At 40.7% G+C, this 15,958-nt stretch overlaps 2 protein-coding genes across 2 annotated transcripts; both read left to right on the top strand.

The window, feature by feature from the left end:
• The first annotated feature begins 250 nt into the window (after positions 1-250).
• LOC135676033 (nuclear matrix constituent protein 1-like) lies at positions 251-10,270 on the top strand. Its single transcript, XM_065186794.1, has 8 exons — positions 251-931; positions 2,142-2,351; positions 3,631-3,884; positions 3,964-4,234; positions 4,335-4,418; positions 6,353-8,499; positions 9,018-9,258; positions 9,755-10,270. Exons 1-8 carry the CDS (start codon positions 614-616, stop codon positions 9,980-9,982), a joined length of 3,753 nt encoding a protein of 1,250 aa, XP_065042866.1. The 5' UTR covers positions 251-613; the 3' UTR covers positions 9,983-10,270.
• A 2,113-nt stretch (positions 10,271-12,383) lies between these two features.
• On the top strand, positions 12,384-15,089 carry LOC135676032 (piriformospora indica-insensitive protein 2-like). The gene is made up of 2 exons (XM_065186793.1): positions 12,384-13,172; positions 13,767-15,089. Exons 1-2 carry the CDS (start codon positions 12,972-12,974, stop codon positions 14,991-14,993), a joined length of 1,428 nt encoding a protein of 475 aa, XP_065042865.1. The 5' UTR covers positions 12,384-12,971; the 3' UTR covers positions 14,994-15,089.
• Positions 15,090-15,958: the final 869 nt, after the last annotated feature.

The following is a 15,958-nucleotide window of genomic DNA, read 5'->3' as shown; positions in this document are numbered from 1 at the left end:
CCACAATCATTACCTTCCAAACCCTGAATCCATCCATCCATCCATCCATCCATCCGCATCGCACTCGGATCGCGATTGAGTACCGAAAAAACCCTCCCCTAGCTTCATATTTCACCAATTAACAGCCTTCCCGTACCTTTGTTTGGCGAATCTCATCACGCCATGGTAAGGGGAATTTAGGTATTCTAGTCCATATATCCGATGGCTACGTCTCCATCAAACCATCGATAAGAAGAGGAGAGAGAAATGCAGCGGAGAAAGCCAACTCAGTCATCCCTCTGCAATTCTAGGGTTTCGTCTGTCCTCCTCTTCGCTTCTCGTTTCCTTAGCTCTTAGGGTTCTTCCCCGAATTAGGGCCGTAAAGATCTTTCTTTGATCCCGTTTCTCTCCAAATTAGGGCTGTAAAAGAAAGCCTTTCTTTCGTCTGGGAGAAGAAATTCTCTTATTTCTGCTTTTAGCTTGATTTCTTTTTACCTTTTGGGCGTTAAGTTCTCCTCTTCTCGGTTGTTTGAACCTCGTTTGGGGATTTGGGTTTCTGGCTTCCGATCGGAGGACCAGGAGACCTTGCTACGGTTTAGGCTTTGTGAGGTTTGATGAACGAGGAGGCTTCCTGATGTTTACCCCGCAGAATAAAGGGTGGTCGCTCTCGCCGAGGATTCGCGGCGGAGCCGACGATGGCTCGGGTTCAACGGCCAACCCTCGAGGAGGTCTCGGTGGACTGGCCTCCACCAAGGGGAAGGGGAAGAGCGTGGTAGAGGCAGCACCGCCACCACAGGCTTTGCTTGGTGACGATGGCGAGGATGCCTTCGGTGGCAGCACGGAGGTGGAGGCTTGGCGGCGGTTTCGCGAGGCTGGATTGCTGGACCAGTCTGTTCTGCAGAGAAAAGACAGGGAAGCTCTTGTTCAGAGGATTACAGAGCTCGAGAAAGAGGTTATTATCTTTCTTCTTGTTCTGCAATCATCTCCATGTTCCTTTTTCAATGGTATTGGTAGTTAGCGGATCCTACCTTGTTAAGTATAATAATCTGAGTTTAGAAGATATGCGAGTTTACTCCCGTCCTTATTGTGATGGTCCCTAACTGGTTATGTATTATTTCACATGATGAAAGTAATGCAACATAAATCTTGAAGTTCATGTTCACTTGCATCGTCTTACGTGCTAGGGACAATATAGTAGTACTTTAGGGAATTCAACGCAAGATCTCTTTTTCATTACATCATGATGACTATACTCTCTCAAGCTGGTTTGGCTGTATCTTAATTTTTATCTGTTGTGCCGTATATTTGTTTGGTTTATCCAATGAACTTGGACATGCTTTTTTTTTACTTCATGTTCAGTTGATAATATAATACCGAAAACACTGTGCTGGTCTATTTCTACCCGTTCCTTGAACACGAACATAGCATGATGCCTGAGGTACCCACTTGGATCTCTGTGATCCAGAGATTAATGCAAATTGTGGTTCCATATACCTCGAAGAAAAACATATTATTAAGAATTATAACATTACTTGATTGCAAATAAACTAATCGATAGGTCAAGTAAAACGTTACTTGTTTCTCCTTTCGAAGCATCTGCTTCTAGTCAAACTCTAATATGATCCTGAACAAACCAAACCCATCTTGAACTTCAAGTGAAAAGAGCAACAAGTGCATTGCTTCTCCAACTTTATGTCTCTCTTTTTCTTGGATGCCTCTGAACAGTTTGGTCTGATCTGATCTTGGTTGAAACAGAGTTTTCTTATGAATTGATAAAAAATACACGAGAAGTTTTGCAAGCTTGGTCTTGATAGCTTTTCTTTTATGAGTTCCATGATTATTCTTATGGATTATACTATCATATTGTTGCATATCAGTATGTGGTCAATTAAATTTCGTTGATGCTACATGGGGTTTATATTGGTCTTCAAGTCACTATTGGAGGTTGGATCAACTGGAACTTCTTTTTTTTTTTGCTTATAATTTTTCGGCAATCTGTTGAATTTTGTAAATTTTGCTTCTCATAGATTCCATTCAGTTCAATTCTTAATTTCTTTTATATTGTCAAATAAAATACCTTACTTTTGTCAGATACAGAAAATTTTTCCATATTTCAGATAGTTACCATTCAGTAACTTTGCATTGTGATATTTTGTATGCAGCTTCATGAATATCAATACAATATGGGTCTTTTACTGATTGAGAAGAAGGAGTCAATTGCTAGGTATGAAGAAGTTAGGCAAGCTTTGGCAGAGGCAGAGGAGATTCTGAAGAGGGAACAAACTGCACATTTGATTGCGATCTCTGAATATGAAAAGCGTGAGGAGACCTGGCTGAAGGATTTGGGGGTTGAGAAGCAAAAAGTTTCAGCTGTATGAGTCTGACTTTTAACTTTTTACTTCCACATTACATTTAAGCAACTGCTTGGATACATTAGTCATTTGAAGTTAACCTGTTGCTTACTGATAATCCAACTATACCCCCAAGGAGCTTGGCTTGGGCTTGTGGTATCATTCTTTGGAATTTGAACTATTATTCTTTACTTATCACCATGTACTGCTGTTGAGGCTTTTTCATAAACCTTGAAAAGCACTAATGACTTAGATTTAATTGACTTCATTCTTTTTGAACTTATTATAAGGGAACATCTCTTGGCCTACTATGTCTTTCGTGAAATTTCTTGCTCAAGATCAGACACATGAATGAATGCAGTTACTGATGAAACATCAAGAGATCAATCAATCATGGCTGAAGTGCTTTTGTCTGTAAAGTAGGAGTATGTTAAAAAAATGTAAGATGTTCTTTTTGTGAAAATTTAAATGCTTAAGAAAGAAATAGCTTTGGTTTAGGGCTTCTATTACATGTGTTGAGTTGGGTTGGGTTGCCTCACTACTTGACTTGAGCCTGACCAAAATTTAAATCAGATTTCATTTTGTTAGACCAAGCCGCACACAGGCTTTACAAAATTATATACAAGCACATTAAAGAGCGATTGGACTTTATTGGGCTCAGATTGACCCACTCAAGCTGCAGATGTATTTAGCAGAGATAAATGGTGTATTTCACCAAGGGTCATCTAAGGGGATGACTTTGAAAAATGGATTTTGTAGTTAACTAGGTTTTAATTATAATGGAAGATATCATCATTTAAGGAAACATGTGCCGATGGTGATACATATGAAAACGTAACTTCTGTAGCTTTAGTTACATATGTAAATAGGCTAATGCTTTTTCATATATGTTTATTTTTTTTTCCTACCTGTCTTTTAAAACTTTTTTAGGCCCTTATTTTTTTTGTATCATGCATCTGTGTGTAGGTTTTTTAGCCACGGAGTTCCTCAATTATTTGTTATTGTGAATCAGTGTCTGAACTAGAAGACTCATCATTCTCTAATGTATATTTCTTTTAGACCATTGTTTTTTTCAAATTTTGCAACATACTTCTTCTGAGCTTGTCCTATTTGTTTTGCTTTAAATAACATCACCCTATTTATCTCTCAGGTATATTTTTTGGTATCTTGTTTAAACATGTACCTTTACATCTTTGTGCTGCACTTTGTCCATGAAATAGTGATTATTTATCTTACAGAAAAGACATTTCTGATCCCCTTTATTTTCCTTTTCCCTTTCTTGTTGATTGAATCATGTCAGCTTGAAAAGGATTTGCGTGAGGTGCGCTTCGAAATTTCAGAAGTCAAGTTTTCATCCGAAAGGAAGTTGAGTGAAGCTCATGCTTTAGAGACTGGTTTAGAAGAGAAATATCTGGAAATTGAAGCCAGGATGCATGCAGCAGATGCTAAGCTAGCAGAAGCAGGTCGCAGAAATTCTGAGACAAATAGAAAATTGGAGGATATTGAGGCACGCGAGAGGAAACTCCAGAGAGATTGTCTGTCATTAACATCTGAGTATGTTTAGCTCCTTTTTCATTTTACCTTCTTTTCTAGTCAATAGATAACTCATTTGACTTGTATTATTATCATTTAGACGAAAAGCACATGAAAAGGACCTTCTTGAACAAAGAGAACATTTGTTTGATTGGGAGAAAAGGCTGCAAGAGAGTCAAAGGAGGCTTGTTGAGGAGCAGAGACTCCTCAATGAAAGAGAAGATAGTGCAAATGAGGCAGATCACATTCTTAAAAAGAAAGAGACAGAGCTTGAAGAGACACGGGAAGCAATCGAGGCTTCTAAGAGATCCTTGAAATTAGAAGAGGATGATATCACCATAAGACTAAGTTCATTAGCTTCTAAAGAGAAGGTACAGGCTTCTTTAACATGGTATTTGGTGCAGTTTCTTCCCTCGGTCACCTACTGTCATCATTGTCTAATTTTTTATTTTATCAAACTTTTGATTTTAGGAAGCAGAAATCAAGATGGGGAGTCTCGAGAGGAAGGAGAGGGAGTTATTTGCAAGAGAAGAAAAACTTAATTCTAGAGAAAGAGTAAGTTTTATCTTAAGGTGACTAGGAATGTGTTGAAATGCCTTTGTGATACTACTACTTATATGTAGTTTTCTTTTCACTATTTGTGAAATCTGAGACTAGGATATTATGGGCTGAAAGTACTGAGAGACAGAATGTGTTCAAATGCTTTTGTGATACTACTGCTTATATGTAGTTTCTTTTCAATATTTGTGAAATCTGAGGCTAGGATATTATGGTCTGAAAGTACTGACGGACAGAATGTGTTGAATTGCCTTTGTGGTACTACTGCTTTTATGTCATTTTCTTTTTACTATTTGTGAAATCTGAGGCTAGGACAATATGGGCTGAAAGTACTGACAGACAAGAATCCAACCAGTTCGGAACTGTGTTACAGATATGGTTTTAAATAATTCTAAGTGGCATCAAATTTCATTAGGAGAATATCATGAATATTGGGGTCATATATCCATCAGTGATTGAGCGAGGAACATGTAAATGAGTTGGCATCTGATTGTTAGTTTCGTATGTATCATATTGGAATCGTTTAATCATTCATGTAGTTGGTGAGAAGACTTTAGTAATTGTACTGGTCATTAAGGTCGATGAACGAGTTAATTAGTCAAATATTTAACTTCTTATTCATGTCAATTAAATTTCTTGAATTCTAGAGTTAAAATTTAGCTTAAGCTTTATCATTCGAGATCCAATTCTGATTTTCATCTATCCTCATGATTATGGTTTTTCTTGGCTTTGCATGCTTCTGAAACCATTAGTGGGCATAAGTGCTGTTGCCATGCTGACATAGGTGGTATTATGGCACTCGTTGGCACCATGTTTGCCGGATGCATGCTGGTTGATGGATCAGGATGGCAACGAGTTGCCATTTTCTTTATGAAACATTGCTGTGGGCCAGCTTTTGTTGTCTAATGTTGTTTATACTACTTTCTCCGGGCATACCAGTCCATGAGGAGTCCACGAGGCTCCCCACAATGTGGGATCTGGAAGGGTTCATATATTTATCTCTAAATATAGAGAGGCTATTACTGTGATTCAAGACCTGGTCTCTTTTGTCGCAAAGGGGCAACCTTGCTGTTGTACCAAGTCTTGATCTCACTTAGTACTTTTCTCTCTCTTTTTCTTTAAAATGCATTCTGATCATTTCATAGATCACAGTTCAACTCTATTATCACAGTCCTGTTGTTCTGTGAGATTTTATTATGCTTTTCTTGTGACATGGGGGATTACACTTTATACCTTCAAATTTTAGTTAAATGGGCAAAGTTTCATGATATAAAAGCTAAAGTTTCTGCTAGGCATGAACAAACTCATGTGTATTCAGGCCATTTATTATCAAATAAGGAATTTTTTTAAACTCTAAAATTTTAATGTTTTGCCAATCTTGACCTGGATTTGGATTATTATGAGTTTGATTTTGAGCAATTACTTCCAATTGGAGCAAATCTGCTTGTAGCAACTGGACGACCTATCTGCATGGCAGTATATGCTCGCTTGTTGTTGTGCATGTCTGTGGACGTGATGTCTCATTTCTCTTGAGAAGCTTGTGTGTCTAGAACTTGGATGTTAAAAATATTGTTTTTACCTGAATGGTATGCCTATTCTTTATTTGCATTTTGACATATATATTATAAAAATATTGCGCATTTTGCTTCGGATGATGGTACTTGATGGATATTTGTCATTCCCATCCCATTTTCATTGTATGTTTATTTATTTTCGTATTTGTTTAGCAGGGCCAGATTCTTTCAGGCATTGTATGTCCTGATCATGTTGGTCAGCAGATAGTAGACATAGGTTGAAAATTGGTCTGTGCATGTGTTTACATGGCATAATGCACCGTGGCATCTGCTTTTAGATTTTATTTGAATATTTATCTGGTTCCTATTCCTTTTCATGCATATCATATTTGACTTTTTCTTTCTCTGTTTCTGAAGGTGGAGATTCAAAAGCTTCTTGATGATCATAATGCTATGTTAGATTCCAAGAAACATGAGTTTGAACTTGAAATGGAGAATCGAAGAAAATCCTTTGAAGAAGAGATGAAAGCCAAAATTGATGAAGTGGAAGAGATTAAAAAAGAACTTGACCATAAAGAGGAGCAAATTTTGGAAAGAGAGCATGCTTTGGAGATTAACATGCAGAAACTGAAGGAAATGGAAAAAAATCTTGAATCAAAATCACAAGCCTTGAAAAGGTGGGAGGAATCTGTACAAATTTATGAGAAGAAGTTGGAGGAAGATAAGCAGCAGCTGGACAGAGATCGTGCGGACATTGTGAAATCTATTTCTGAACTGGAGAGCTTGAAGGTTACAATAGAAGCTGCGAAGGAACAAATTATCAAAGAGGAGGAAAAACTTAGACTTACCAAGGAAGAGAGAGAAGAACATAACCTGCAGAAGTCAAAACTGAAGCAAGAGATTGAAGATTACATGATAATGAAGGATTCACTTTGTAGAGATAGTGAGGATTTGCGCCAGCAAAGGGAGAAATTTGAGGAAGAATGGCAATTGTTGGATGAGAAACAGTTAGCATTAGAGTTAGAGACAAAGCAGATTAATGATGAACGAGTAAGATTTGGAAAATGGCGATATGATGAAGAGGAAAGGATTAGGAATGAGGAAAAGGCAAAAAGAATTAGCATTGCGACAGAATTGGAAGACCTTAGGATGAAGAAACAAGCTTTTGAGAAAACAATGGAACATGAGAGGTTGAATGTTCATGAGATGCTCACGAGGGAGCGCTCTGCTGTGGCTCGGGAATTTGAGCTTCGCAAAGATGAGCTGGAGATGGATATGAGAAAAAGGCAGGAGGCTATGGAGAAGGACTTGCAAGACAGAGAGAGTGAATTCCAGAGAAAGATGACTATCGAGCTAGATGAAATAAGATCTGTAAGCAGTGATTTTGAATTAAAATCCAGGAATTTAGAAATGGAACAAGATAGATTAGAGAGGGAAAAAGAAGATCTCTCTGCTTTCAGAGAGAGTCTTAAAACTGACCAACTTGAGATTCAGAAGGATATTGACACTCTTCGTGTGCTCAGTAGGGAATTGAAGGATCAAAGGGAAAAATTTGTGGAGGAGAGAGATCGATTCCTTGGTCTGGCCAATCAGTTTAAGATTTGCAAGAACTGTGGCTCTTCGGTTTGTAACTTAGATCTTCTTGGTCTGCAAAATACTGAAGTTGTTCAGCTACCAAGTCTGACATTCGAGGATCGTTTGGAAGCCAAGGATTCTGAAACATCTCCTCGGCATATGGTGTCTCCATCTGTGTCTTCAGGTGGTCGTTTATCGTGGCTGCGAAAATGTTCAGGATTTTTTAGTTTCTCTCCAAAAGGATCGGAGGACACAGCACAAAACCAGGTGAAGAACCCTATTTCTCTTGATGTAAGACTTGCTAGAGAAGCTTTGGATGGTGAAGCCAGCGATGAACCTGCACCGTCACAAGGAATTTTTGCCAAATCTTTTGACACCCAGAGAACCCAATCAGATAGTGGAATCAGGGACAACGAAGTATCAAAAAGGTTAGGCAGAGCTAGAGAGGAGCTGGAATCTTCTTTTGGTGTTGCTGATAATTCAGCTGATATTGTTGGGATCCAGACAGATAATGCCATCAAGGAGGTAGCTGTTCATCTTACTCACCCCATTAATGAAAATGAGAGAGGAGGATTGTCTGTACCACCCAGAAATGAGTCCCAGCCTGAACCTTCAAATGAGAAGCCACGCCAGCCTAAGAGGAGTGGTAGGCCTAGAAAGATCAGTAGAACACGCACGGTGAAAGCAGTTGTAGAAGAAGCACAGGCTATTCTTGGTGAGACCTCTATGGGGAAGAATGGGCAGCCAAATGGGCTTGCAAAGCGTTCTTTGAATATCCAAGAGTCTACCGAAGGCAATTTAGTTCATGCTGGGCAGAAGAGGGGTCTTACTCACATATCTGTGGCTGCAGCTAGTGAGCTGGATGGGGAGGACAGTGAAACTCGTTCAGAGAGCATTTCACTTGGAGGGCGCCGTAAAAGGAGACAAATAAACATTCCAGAAACTCAGACTCCTGGGGAAAAACGTTACAATTTCAGGCACTCTACAATGTGAGTTGCTTTTAGTATGCATTCATTTTTTGTTTGAACACATTATCTTGATGTAGAGTTCAGATTTTAGATCTGATGCAGTTGTTATAAGTATACTTGTTGTTAGACTGAAATTGCACATATGAGTCTTCTGTTAGGCTAGATTCTTTTAGGTCTGGATGGGTTGTGCTGTGGATGTGTTCTGTTTCTTTCCTTTGCCGGGGTTGAACGTTTTTGGTTTGGCTCATGTCCCAAAGCTCTGTTTCAAACAGTTCATCTCAGTAGGATATCTGATATTTTGTCTGGTATATTTTGGATTTTAAAATATAGTTTGCACTAGAAATGTATAGGCCCGCTTAAATTTTAATCACCACCTCTGCTCAACATTGAACTACTGTTGTTTTCTATGTGTATGTTGTTGATTTCCACAACCTTTCACCTTGAAATTTCAAGGATGTGAGTTTTATTATCATTAACAATCTTGAATATCTTATGGAAAGCTGTGGCTGAATAACTTGTTCATATTTTTGAATTCTCAGTGCTGCTGCAGCCAGGTCAATATCTGATCAGACTAAAGGGCATAAAAGAGGAGGTCACCAGCAACCCTCTGGAGATGAATCACTGAGGGGAGATGGTGATGGAGAAGGAACTTCCAAATTGAGGCTAGATGTTGAACCGGCATCAAGTTTTGCTGCTGAGAGTCTGAAATCAGTAGACATGCAGAAGATGGCTGCAGAAAATGTCTTGGACGTCCAGGAGATATTCCAGAAACCTGTCTCGGTGAGTTTACCATTCTGTGTGGTGCATAAATATGGGAAGGACCCAATCCTCTGGAAGTTTCAGATTGTACTGTTTGCCTCCATTGTTAGCTCCAAGTGGATATACCTTGTTAATCCTCACCATGATTTGTGGTTTGCTGGATCGGTCCTATCACCAAATATTTCATTGGGTCATCTTTTTGATATAAGACTTTAATAAAAGCATCAATGTTTTGCCAACAAGAATTATGTTTATACTTTAGTTACATAAGTCCCACAGGAATTAATCTTGGGACATCAAGAGTAAGTTGCTGCCATAATGACCATATTAGGATAAGCCGAACTAATTTATGGAATGCTTCATGTGTAGCCAGTGTAACCAATTAGAGCATGCTATTGAGCATATCTGGTTCTATTGACACCTTGAGATACTTGAACTGTTTAATATTTGGAAGATACTTGAACTGTTTAATTTTTTAATGTGTGACTGAGGTCTTAATTATGATGACTCTTGACAGCACGAGATAGAGGAGTGCCATGCTGATGATGCTGGGAAGTCGGTTGAATTCAGCAAGCAGACTGGCATAGAAGGGGTCATGGCAGATGGGGCAACAGCAGTAGAAAGAGAACCTGCCACTCCTGATGATGGATGCAGTGAAGATGATGACAGCGACGAGGCTGAAGAGAACTCTGATGACCAAAATCGTTCAATTGGGAAAAAGCTTTGGACTTTCTTCACGACATGATAAGTGCATAGGACAGAAGTCCAGACTAACCCCCCTCAAAACAAAAAAAAGAAAAAAGAAAAAAATTGTAGGTCCTGCTTCTGTTGTAGCTACACTACTTTGTCAGTTGAGCTTTCTTTAAGCTGCTTTGATGGGTCGGGTACTAGTCATGTAGGTTTCGTGTATCATTGTTTCTTATTGCTATTTGTTGTCTGTAGTAATTGGTGATGCTCCATAGCAACCAACTTGTGTGTATCAACAGTGGATGTATTCAAGCTTCCACCTTCAGAACATGGTTCTTCTGCCCAAGTCAGATTGCTACCATTGCTCCTCTAGCTCCTGCCGCTGTTATTTATTTAACCTTCAGTTCAACATCCCGTTCAGTTTTCGTCAAAGATTATCGTTCACTGGTAAAGAGAGACGCTGGACGTAAGCTTTCCGGTATTGATTTTGATCGGTAACTCTTTTGTAGTTCAACATAAGTAATTTCTGGTGGATCTTACGTTAGAACGGCCAGCCCAGGGATGATTAGGTGTTGGCCTTGCCTCATGAATCAGCTTTAGTTCTTGTGAATGCCTTCGTCGTTTACCAAAGCTAATGCAAAGGCCTACTGCCGAACGCAACCGCCGCACGGAGCAGAGGGAGGAGCTGCCAAAATACAAAAAGGCCGGCATGGATAGGGACGGGTCGTGGATGAGAGATGTGAAGGTGGCTTCGCTCACCTTGGCTTCTTTCTCTTTCAGTGGATTGTCCAGAGGATCAGACCTGAATGCGTCACTAATAGCTCCTCAATGCTACCGTGTGGTGGTGATGGTGGTGGGCGTGGTCCTCCCTCTCCCTCTCCCTCTCTGCGAGCTTCCTCACAACCGAGTCACAGCGAGGCGTGAGTTGTGCTCTCCAAGATCTGTCGTCAGAGATCTTTGATAAAGCTGCCTTCTCGCCAACTGCCGCAGTAAATTGTTGGCCATCTTAAGAGTGACACCCCCCCCTGTTCTCGAAACTTCGAAGTTGTCTTACCGCTGGCAGACCAACAATTCCCATGGTGAACAGTCATTTACCTTAATTTTTTGAGGCATCGAAGTAGTCATGTGCCGTAGCGCATCGACTGTACATGCTTCCCGCCTGGTGTCGAGTGGAAGGGTAGATACTGTGTCGGGTGGCATTTTGGTGATGGAATGGGCAGGTAGAGTTGTAGGATTAGGCTGCAGGACAGAGCAGTACCTGCTATGTTAGATAAAGGCGGCCTCTCAAATCTTTATGAGACGCTTTTGTATGCCCATCCTGGATCTGCAAACATCACTTTCTGTAGCTTTTCATTGCACCTCTCTCTCCACGCCGTCCAACGATGAGCGGTCCTCCTCCTCCGTCTACGAACGATAGGACATTAGGACAAATAAATGGGAGGCACCTCTTCTTCCACCACTTCTATGGTTCACCCGGCCCCGACGGTGCTGTCATCCTGATTGATTTCCTGTGTTTTCTGTTCAGCCATTATTATTGTGGCTCGCTGTTTGGAAAACGAAAGCAACAGTCGACGCGGACAGTGAAAACCCTGTGTGGTATTGGATATGATAAAGAAGTGACAAATGGATGAACTTCCCTCATCACGTAATGGTCATGCAGGCACATGCACGGAGCACGGTCCCCTCGTTAAAGAACAATGCCGATACCTCCAATTTTTTCCTACCCCACACGTATTCCACATCCTTTTCCACCTCAACTAAAATACAACTAAGCAACGGACAGTTCTCGGAGTTACTCACCCATTCCATTCCCTTGGGTTAATTAGGTATATTTAGTATTTTGATCCGTTATATTAATATTTTTATAGTTAAGAAAATAAAATATACAGATACACTTACTCAATTTTACTAATAAAAATATATAAAAAATATATAAATATAAATTTTAATATTTTAATTGATAAAAAATAACGATATCGTTAGAGACCGCGAGTTAACGAGAAGAGCTATGATAAAAGATAAGGACTACTTGACATCTATGTTGGCAGTCTCGATATAGATGTAGAACAATGAAAGAACCTTTCGATAACTATATCGATATTGACGTAGATATAAAACGATCCTTACCTTTTATCGTTCCGTACAATAGTCATCCGCTATCTCAATGATACCATCTTCTATCAATGTCGTCCGTCATCACTAGTCGAAATATTAAAATTATATTTTTATCTTTTATTTTTATATTTTTATTGATAAAATCAACTATATTAGAATGTATGGATAAAGATATTTTACTTTTATAACTATAAATATATTAATATAATATTTTAAAAATATAAATATTAAAATAACTAACTACATCAGTAATAATAATTAACCCCCTCCCCTTCGTTATTCTCAGCCGCCGTGCATCGATCTCCCCAATCTTTTCAGCGCGCTTCTTCTACTTCTTGTCCTCGCCATCATCACTCGACTTTACCGAGCCGCAATAAATGTCATCGTTAGCGCGGTCTCTCTCTCCGATCTGTATCCGTTCTTTCCATAGATTTTCGAATACTTGTGTTCTTCGAGTACTTGAAGAGCCCATCCACTGCTCTCCTTCGGATTCAATTTTTGGTTGTCGCATCGGTTGTGGGAATGTTCTCGGCACTGCTTCCCTTCTTTCGATCCATTTCCTTTTGGCATACATTTCTTTTGTTTAGCTCACTTTTTGGATTTTGTGGTAGTTAGAGTTTCCGCATCCCACTTCAGAATCTGCTGCCTACCGTTGCTTTTCTTGTGAGCCCAAGTGCTGCCTTCTCTGATAATGTCGGCCTTGTTTCTACCAGCATGAGTATCGCGTTTCGCGCATGAGAAGCTCCGCTTCTTCCCACACCGTCGACAGATCACAAGGTTCTCTGGTTTTTAGTCGTCGGAGAGGCTTGCTTCTGCATCTTTATCCAGATGGTTGCGCTTCTCCGCATCTCTTCGATTAGTTTCGGCACTGTTCTTGCTTGTGTCTTGAGCTGACTGACATCACCCTGGCTCTTCTGCTCTCGAGATTCACGATGACAAAGATGGCTTCTCCACGGGCTTTTCTCCTCCTACCATTCCTCATCTTCCAAGCGTTATCCCAACCAGAAAGCTCCATCGCTCCGATGGAGAAGACAGAGCAAGAAGCCCTGTACATGGTGATCCAAGGCTTTGTCGGACAACGGTGGAATGGGTCGGATCTTTATCCGGATCCTTGCGGCTGGACGCAAATACAGGTTCCTAACAGACATCAGAAGTTTGATTCCTTCATTAAATTGATCTGCAAGTTCTCTTTTTTGTGTTTAGATTCATGCTGATACAAATAAGATAGCAAGACTTCATTTTGAATTGCGAACATCGCTTCCTGCCATCGGCTTTCTTAATAGCGAAAGTTATTTAGGAGATCCAAATAGGTTTGTGTGGCAAAGACAGTACCAAGGTTCCTTCCTCCTTTTCCCTTCTTCTGAGCATCATTCGTATCTCGGAGACATGGGAATTGCTACTTTCGACAAGCATGAGCTTGCATGACTCAAGTGCTGCTTTTCGAATGTTTGATTTGATCTCACTCGCATATGGATATACTTTTGAGTATCTGCCTGCAAGACTGAAAACTCGAGCAGCATTAGCTATCGAAGCTTGTTGCTGTCCAAATCACATAGATGTTTAAATTGATTGATGCGGCTTCTCATATTTATTTCAGGAATTCGATAGAGTAGGAAGATGATGGATGTTCATCATACAACGAAATTTTGTTCTAAATTTGACTTTTTTCCAGAGTCAGTCAGGGGTTTGACTTTACTTATTTGATTCATGATATTTTCCCAATGCAGGGAGTATCATGCGATCTCTTTGATGGTCTATGGTACGTTACGGCCCTAAGCATCGGACCCATCCTTGAGAATTCACTGGAATGCACGGAGAAATCAGAGTTCAGTCCACTACTATTTCAGCTCAAGCATCTCAAAACCCTCTCCATCTTCGATTGCTTCTCTTCTCATGAACAAACTAGCTTGCCATCAAGCAACTGGGAGAAGCTAGCTGAAAGCTTGGAAAACCTCGATTTGCGCTCGAATCAAGGCCTCGTGGGAGGAATCCCAGCCAACCTTGGTCAGCTTCGTAATCTACGGTCCCTTGTGCTAGTCGACAACTCACTGGTGGGAGAATTGCCGATGGAACTTGGGAATTTGATCCAGCTGAAGAGACTGATGCTCTCGGGGAACCGATTCTCTGGTCAAATTCCAGCTTCTCTTTGCAACAATTTAAACCAGCTCTTGATCTTGGACCTCGGCGGGAATTCCCTGACTGGTTCTCTCCCTTCCTCTCTCTGCGGTCTCAGTTCACTCTTAAAGCTGGACATCAACAGCAATCGATTACATGGAAGCCTTCCTCCCGGGCTTGGAAATCTCAGCCACCTTACCCTTCTGGATCTCAGGAACAATAGCTTATCTGGTGTTCCTTCCAAATCACTTGCTGGCATGGAGTCACTTCAGGTTTTGCTTCTGTCTTACAACCCATGGGGTGGGAGTCTGCTGGAATTCGAGTGGAAGAACTTGAGGAACCTTACCACCTTGGACCTTTCCCATATGGGTTTAGAAGGCACGATTCCTGAAACTATTGCAAGCCTGAAGAGATTGAGATACCTCGCGTTAGACAACAACCACCTCTCTGGCATTGTCTCTTCCAAGTTCGCAGCTCTGCCTTCTCTTACTGCTCTCTATCTCAATGGCAACAACTTAACGGGGGAGCTTGAGTTCCCCGAAAGGTTCTACCGGAGGATGGGAAAGAGATTTGCTTCTTGGAACAATCCAAATCTCTGTTGCAATGCTGCAGCCATGGCCACAGGAAGTGCCCCTCACGGTGTGGCACAATGCAAGCGAGACCAAGAGCCCTCCGCCAATGGCTCCAATGCCAACGAGAGGGTAGATGATAGGAATCCAGATCAGAATTCTGGTCTGTCGACCTCTTTTCTGTTTCCTGCTTCTTCAATTAGTGGTTTTTGGTGGGGAATTGTTGTTCAAGAGGTGATGGTCATGTTTCTTTTGGTCATGCTCTTGTAGGATGTCCAAACCTGCACAGATAGCTGTACACACCATATTTACTACTTGTATGAAGCAGGCAGTATATTCTGGCAGAATGTTAGAGTAGTTTATCAAGCTATTGTCGCTTATCTGCAGTGCGTATTTATGAATGCTTTCATGGAGTTCGTCATCAGGATAATCCTTCATTCCTGCAGTGCTGAGAAATGAAGACCGCAGAAAGGCAGTTGGATCCATAAATGATCAATATAATGCATGCAGCAAAATTTGACAGGAAAACGATGTCACACCGAAAAGAAAGAGAGAATAGTTTCAATGTAGATTAGGACATGGGTTCTTCCATTAGAGCTGTAGCTCTGTTTTGTGCTTCGGCATTAGGACTTTCATATAGAACAATAAAACTGTTTTTTCTTCTCAGAAGAGGGGATCAAAGCCTAAATCGATAAATGAGATACTTCTGCAGCATGCCAACTCTGCTGTCAGATCGAGCTTCTCTATGGAAGGTGGAATCCGACATCCACTGGCTCGCCACTAACTCAGATCTATCTCTGTCCTATCAACCGAGGTGCGAAGTCAACCAGAACATACTTCTTACCATGAATCCTGACGGCAGCACAGCCAATATGATGGATTCGGAGAAGTTTTACATGGATGCTGGTGATTATGTGGACCATTTACTTGATTGGCTTCCTCAGAAGGTTTTGACCTGTGCCATCTGTTACCATTATTAAGCAGAGCCTCCAAGTAGCCTTGCGGCCATTGCACTACATCCTTATCCTATGATGATTGCGGTGGGCAGAGGACAGCATCATCTTGTGGATGCAGCATTAAAGATTGCACTTCAAGCCAGCATTTGATTGTGGATGGCCAGCTTTCTCTTCCTAGGCTTAAAGGTCGACTCCCTGGATTGCATTGCTGTTCTATCGCTGGTTCATTGTGAGAATAAGTGCAGTTAACAGATCATTGCCTCTCTATTTATTACTTCC

Source organism: Musa acuminata, chromosome BXJ1-6, assembly GCF_036884655.1.
Source record: "Musa acuminata AAA Group cultivar baxijiao chromosome BXJ1-6, Cavendish_Baxijiao_AAA, whole genome shotgun sequence".
Lineage (NCBI taxonomy): Eukaryota > Viridiplantae > Streptophyta > Magnoliopsida > Zingiberales > Musaceae > Musa > Musa acuminata.
The sequence above is the reverse complement of the archived record's forward strand: the minus strand, read 5'-3'. Positions and strand labels throughout refer to the sequence as shown.

Bases quoted from the DNA above. Each gene is read 5' to 3' on its own strand.
- LOC135676033 (XM_065186794.1), top strand. From the start codon at position 614: ATGTTTACCCCGCAGAATAAAGGGTGGTCGCTCTCGCCGAGGATTCGC. The intron at 932-2,141 runs GTTATTATCTTT...TTTTGTATGCAG, and splicing joins TTACAGAGCTCGAGAAAGAG to CTTCATGAATATCAATACAA. The intron at 8,500-9,017 runs GTGAGTTGCTTT...TTGAATTCTCAG, and splicing joins AATTTCAGGCACTCTACAAT to TGCTGCTGCAGCCAGGTCAA.
- LOC135676032 (XM_065186793.1), top strand. From the start codon at position 12,972: ATGACAAAGATGGCTTCTCCACGGGCTTTTCTCCTCCTACCATTCCTC. The intron at 13,173-13,766 runs GTTCCTAACAGA...TTCCCAATGCAG, and splicing joins GCGGCTGGACGCAAATACAG to GGAGTATCATGCGATCTCTT.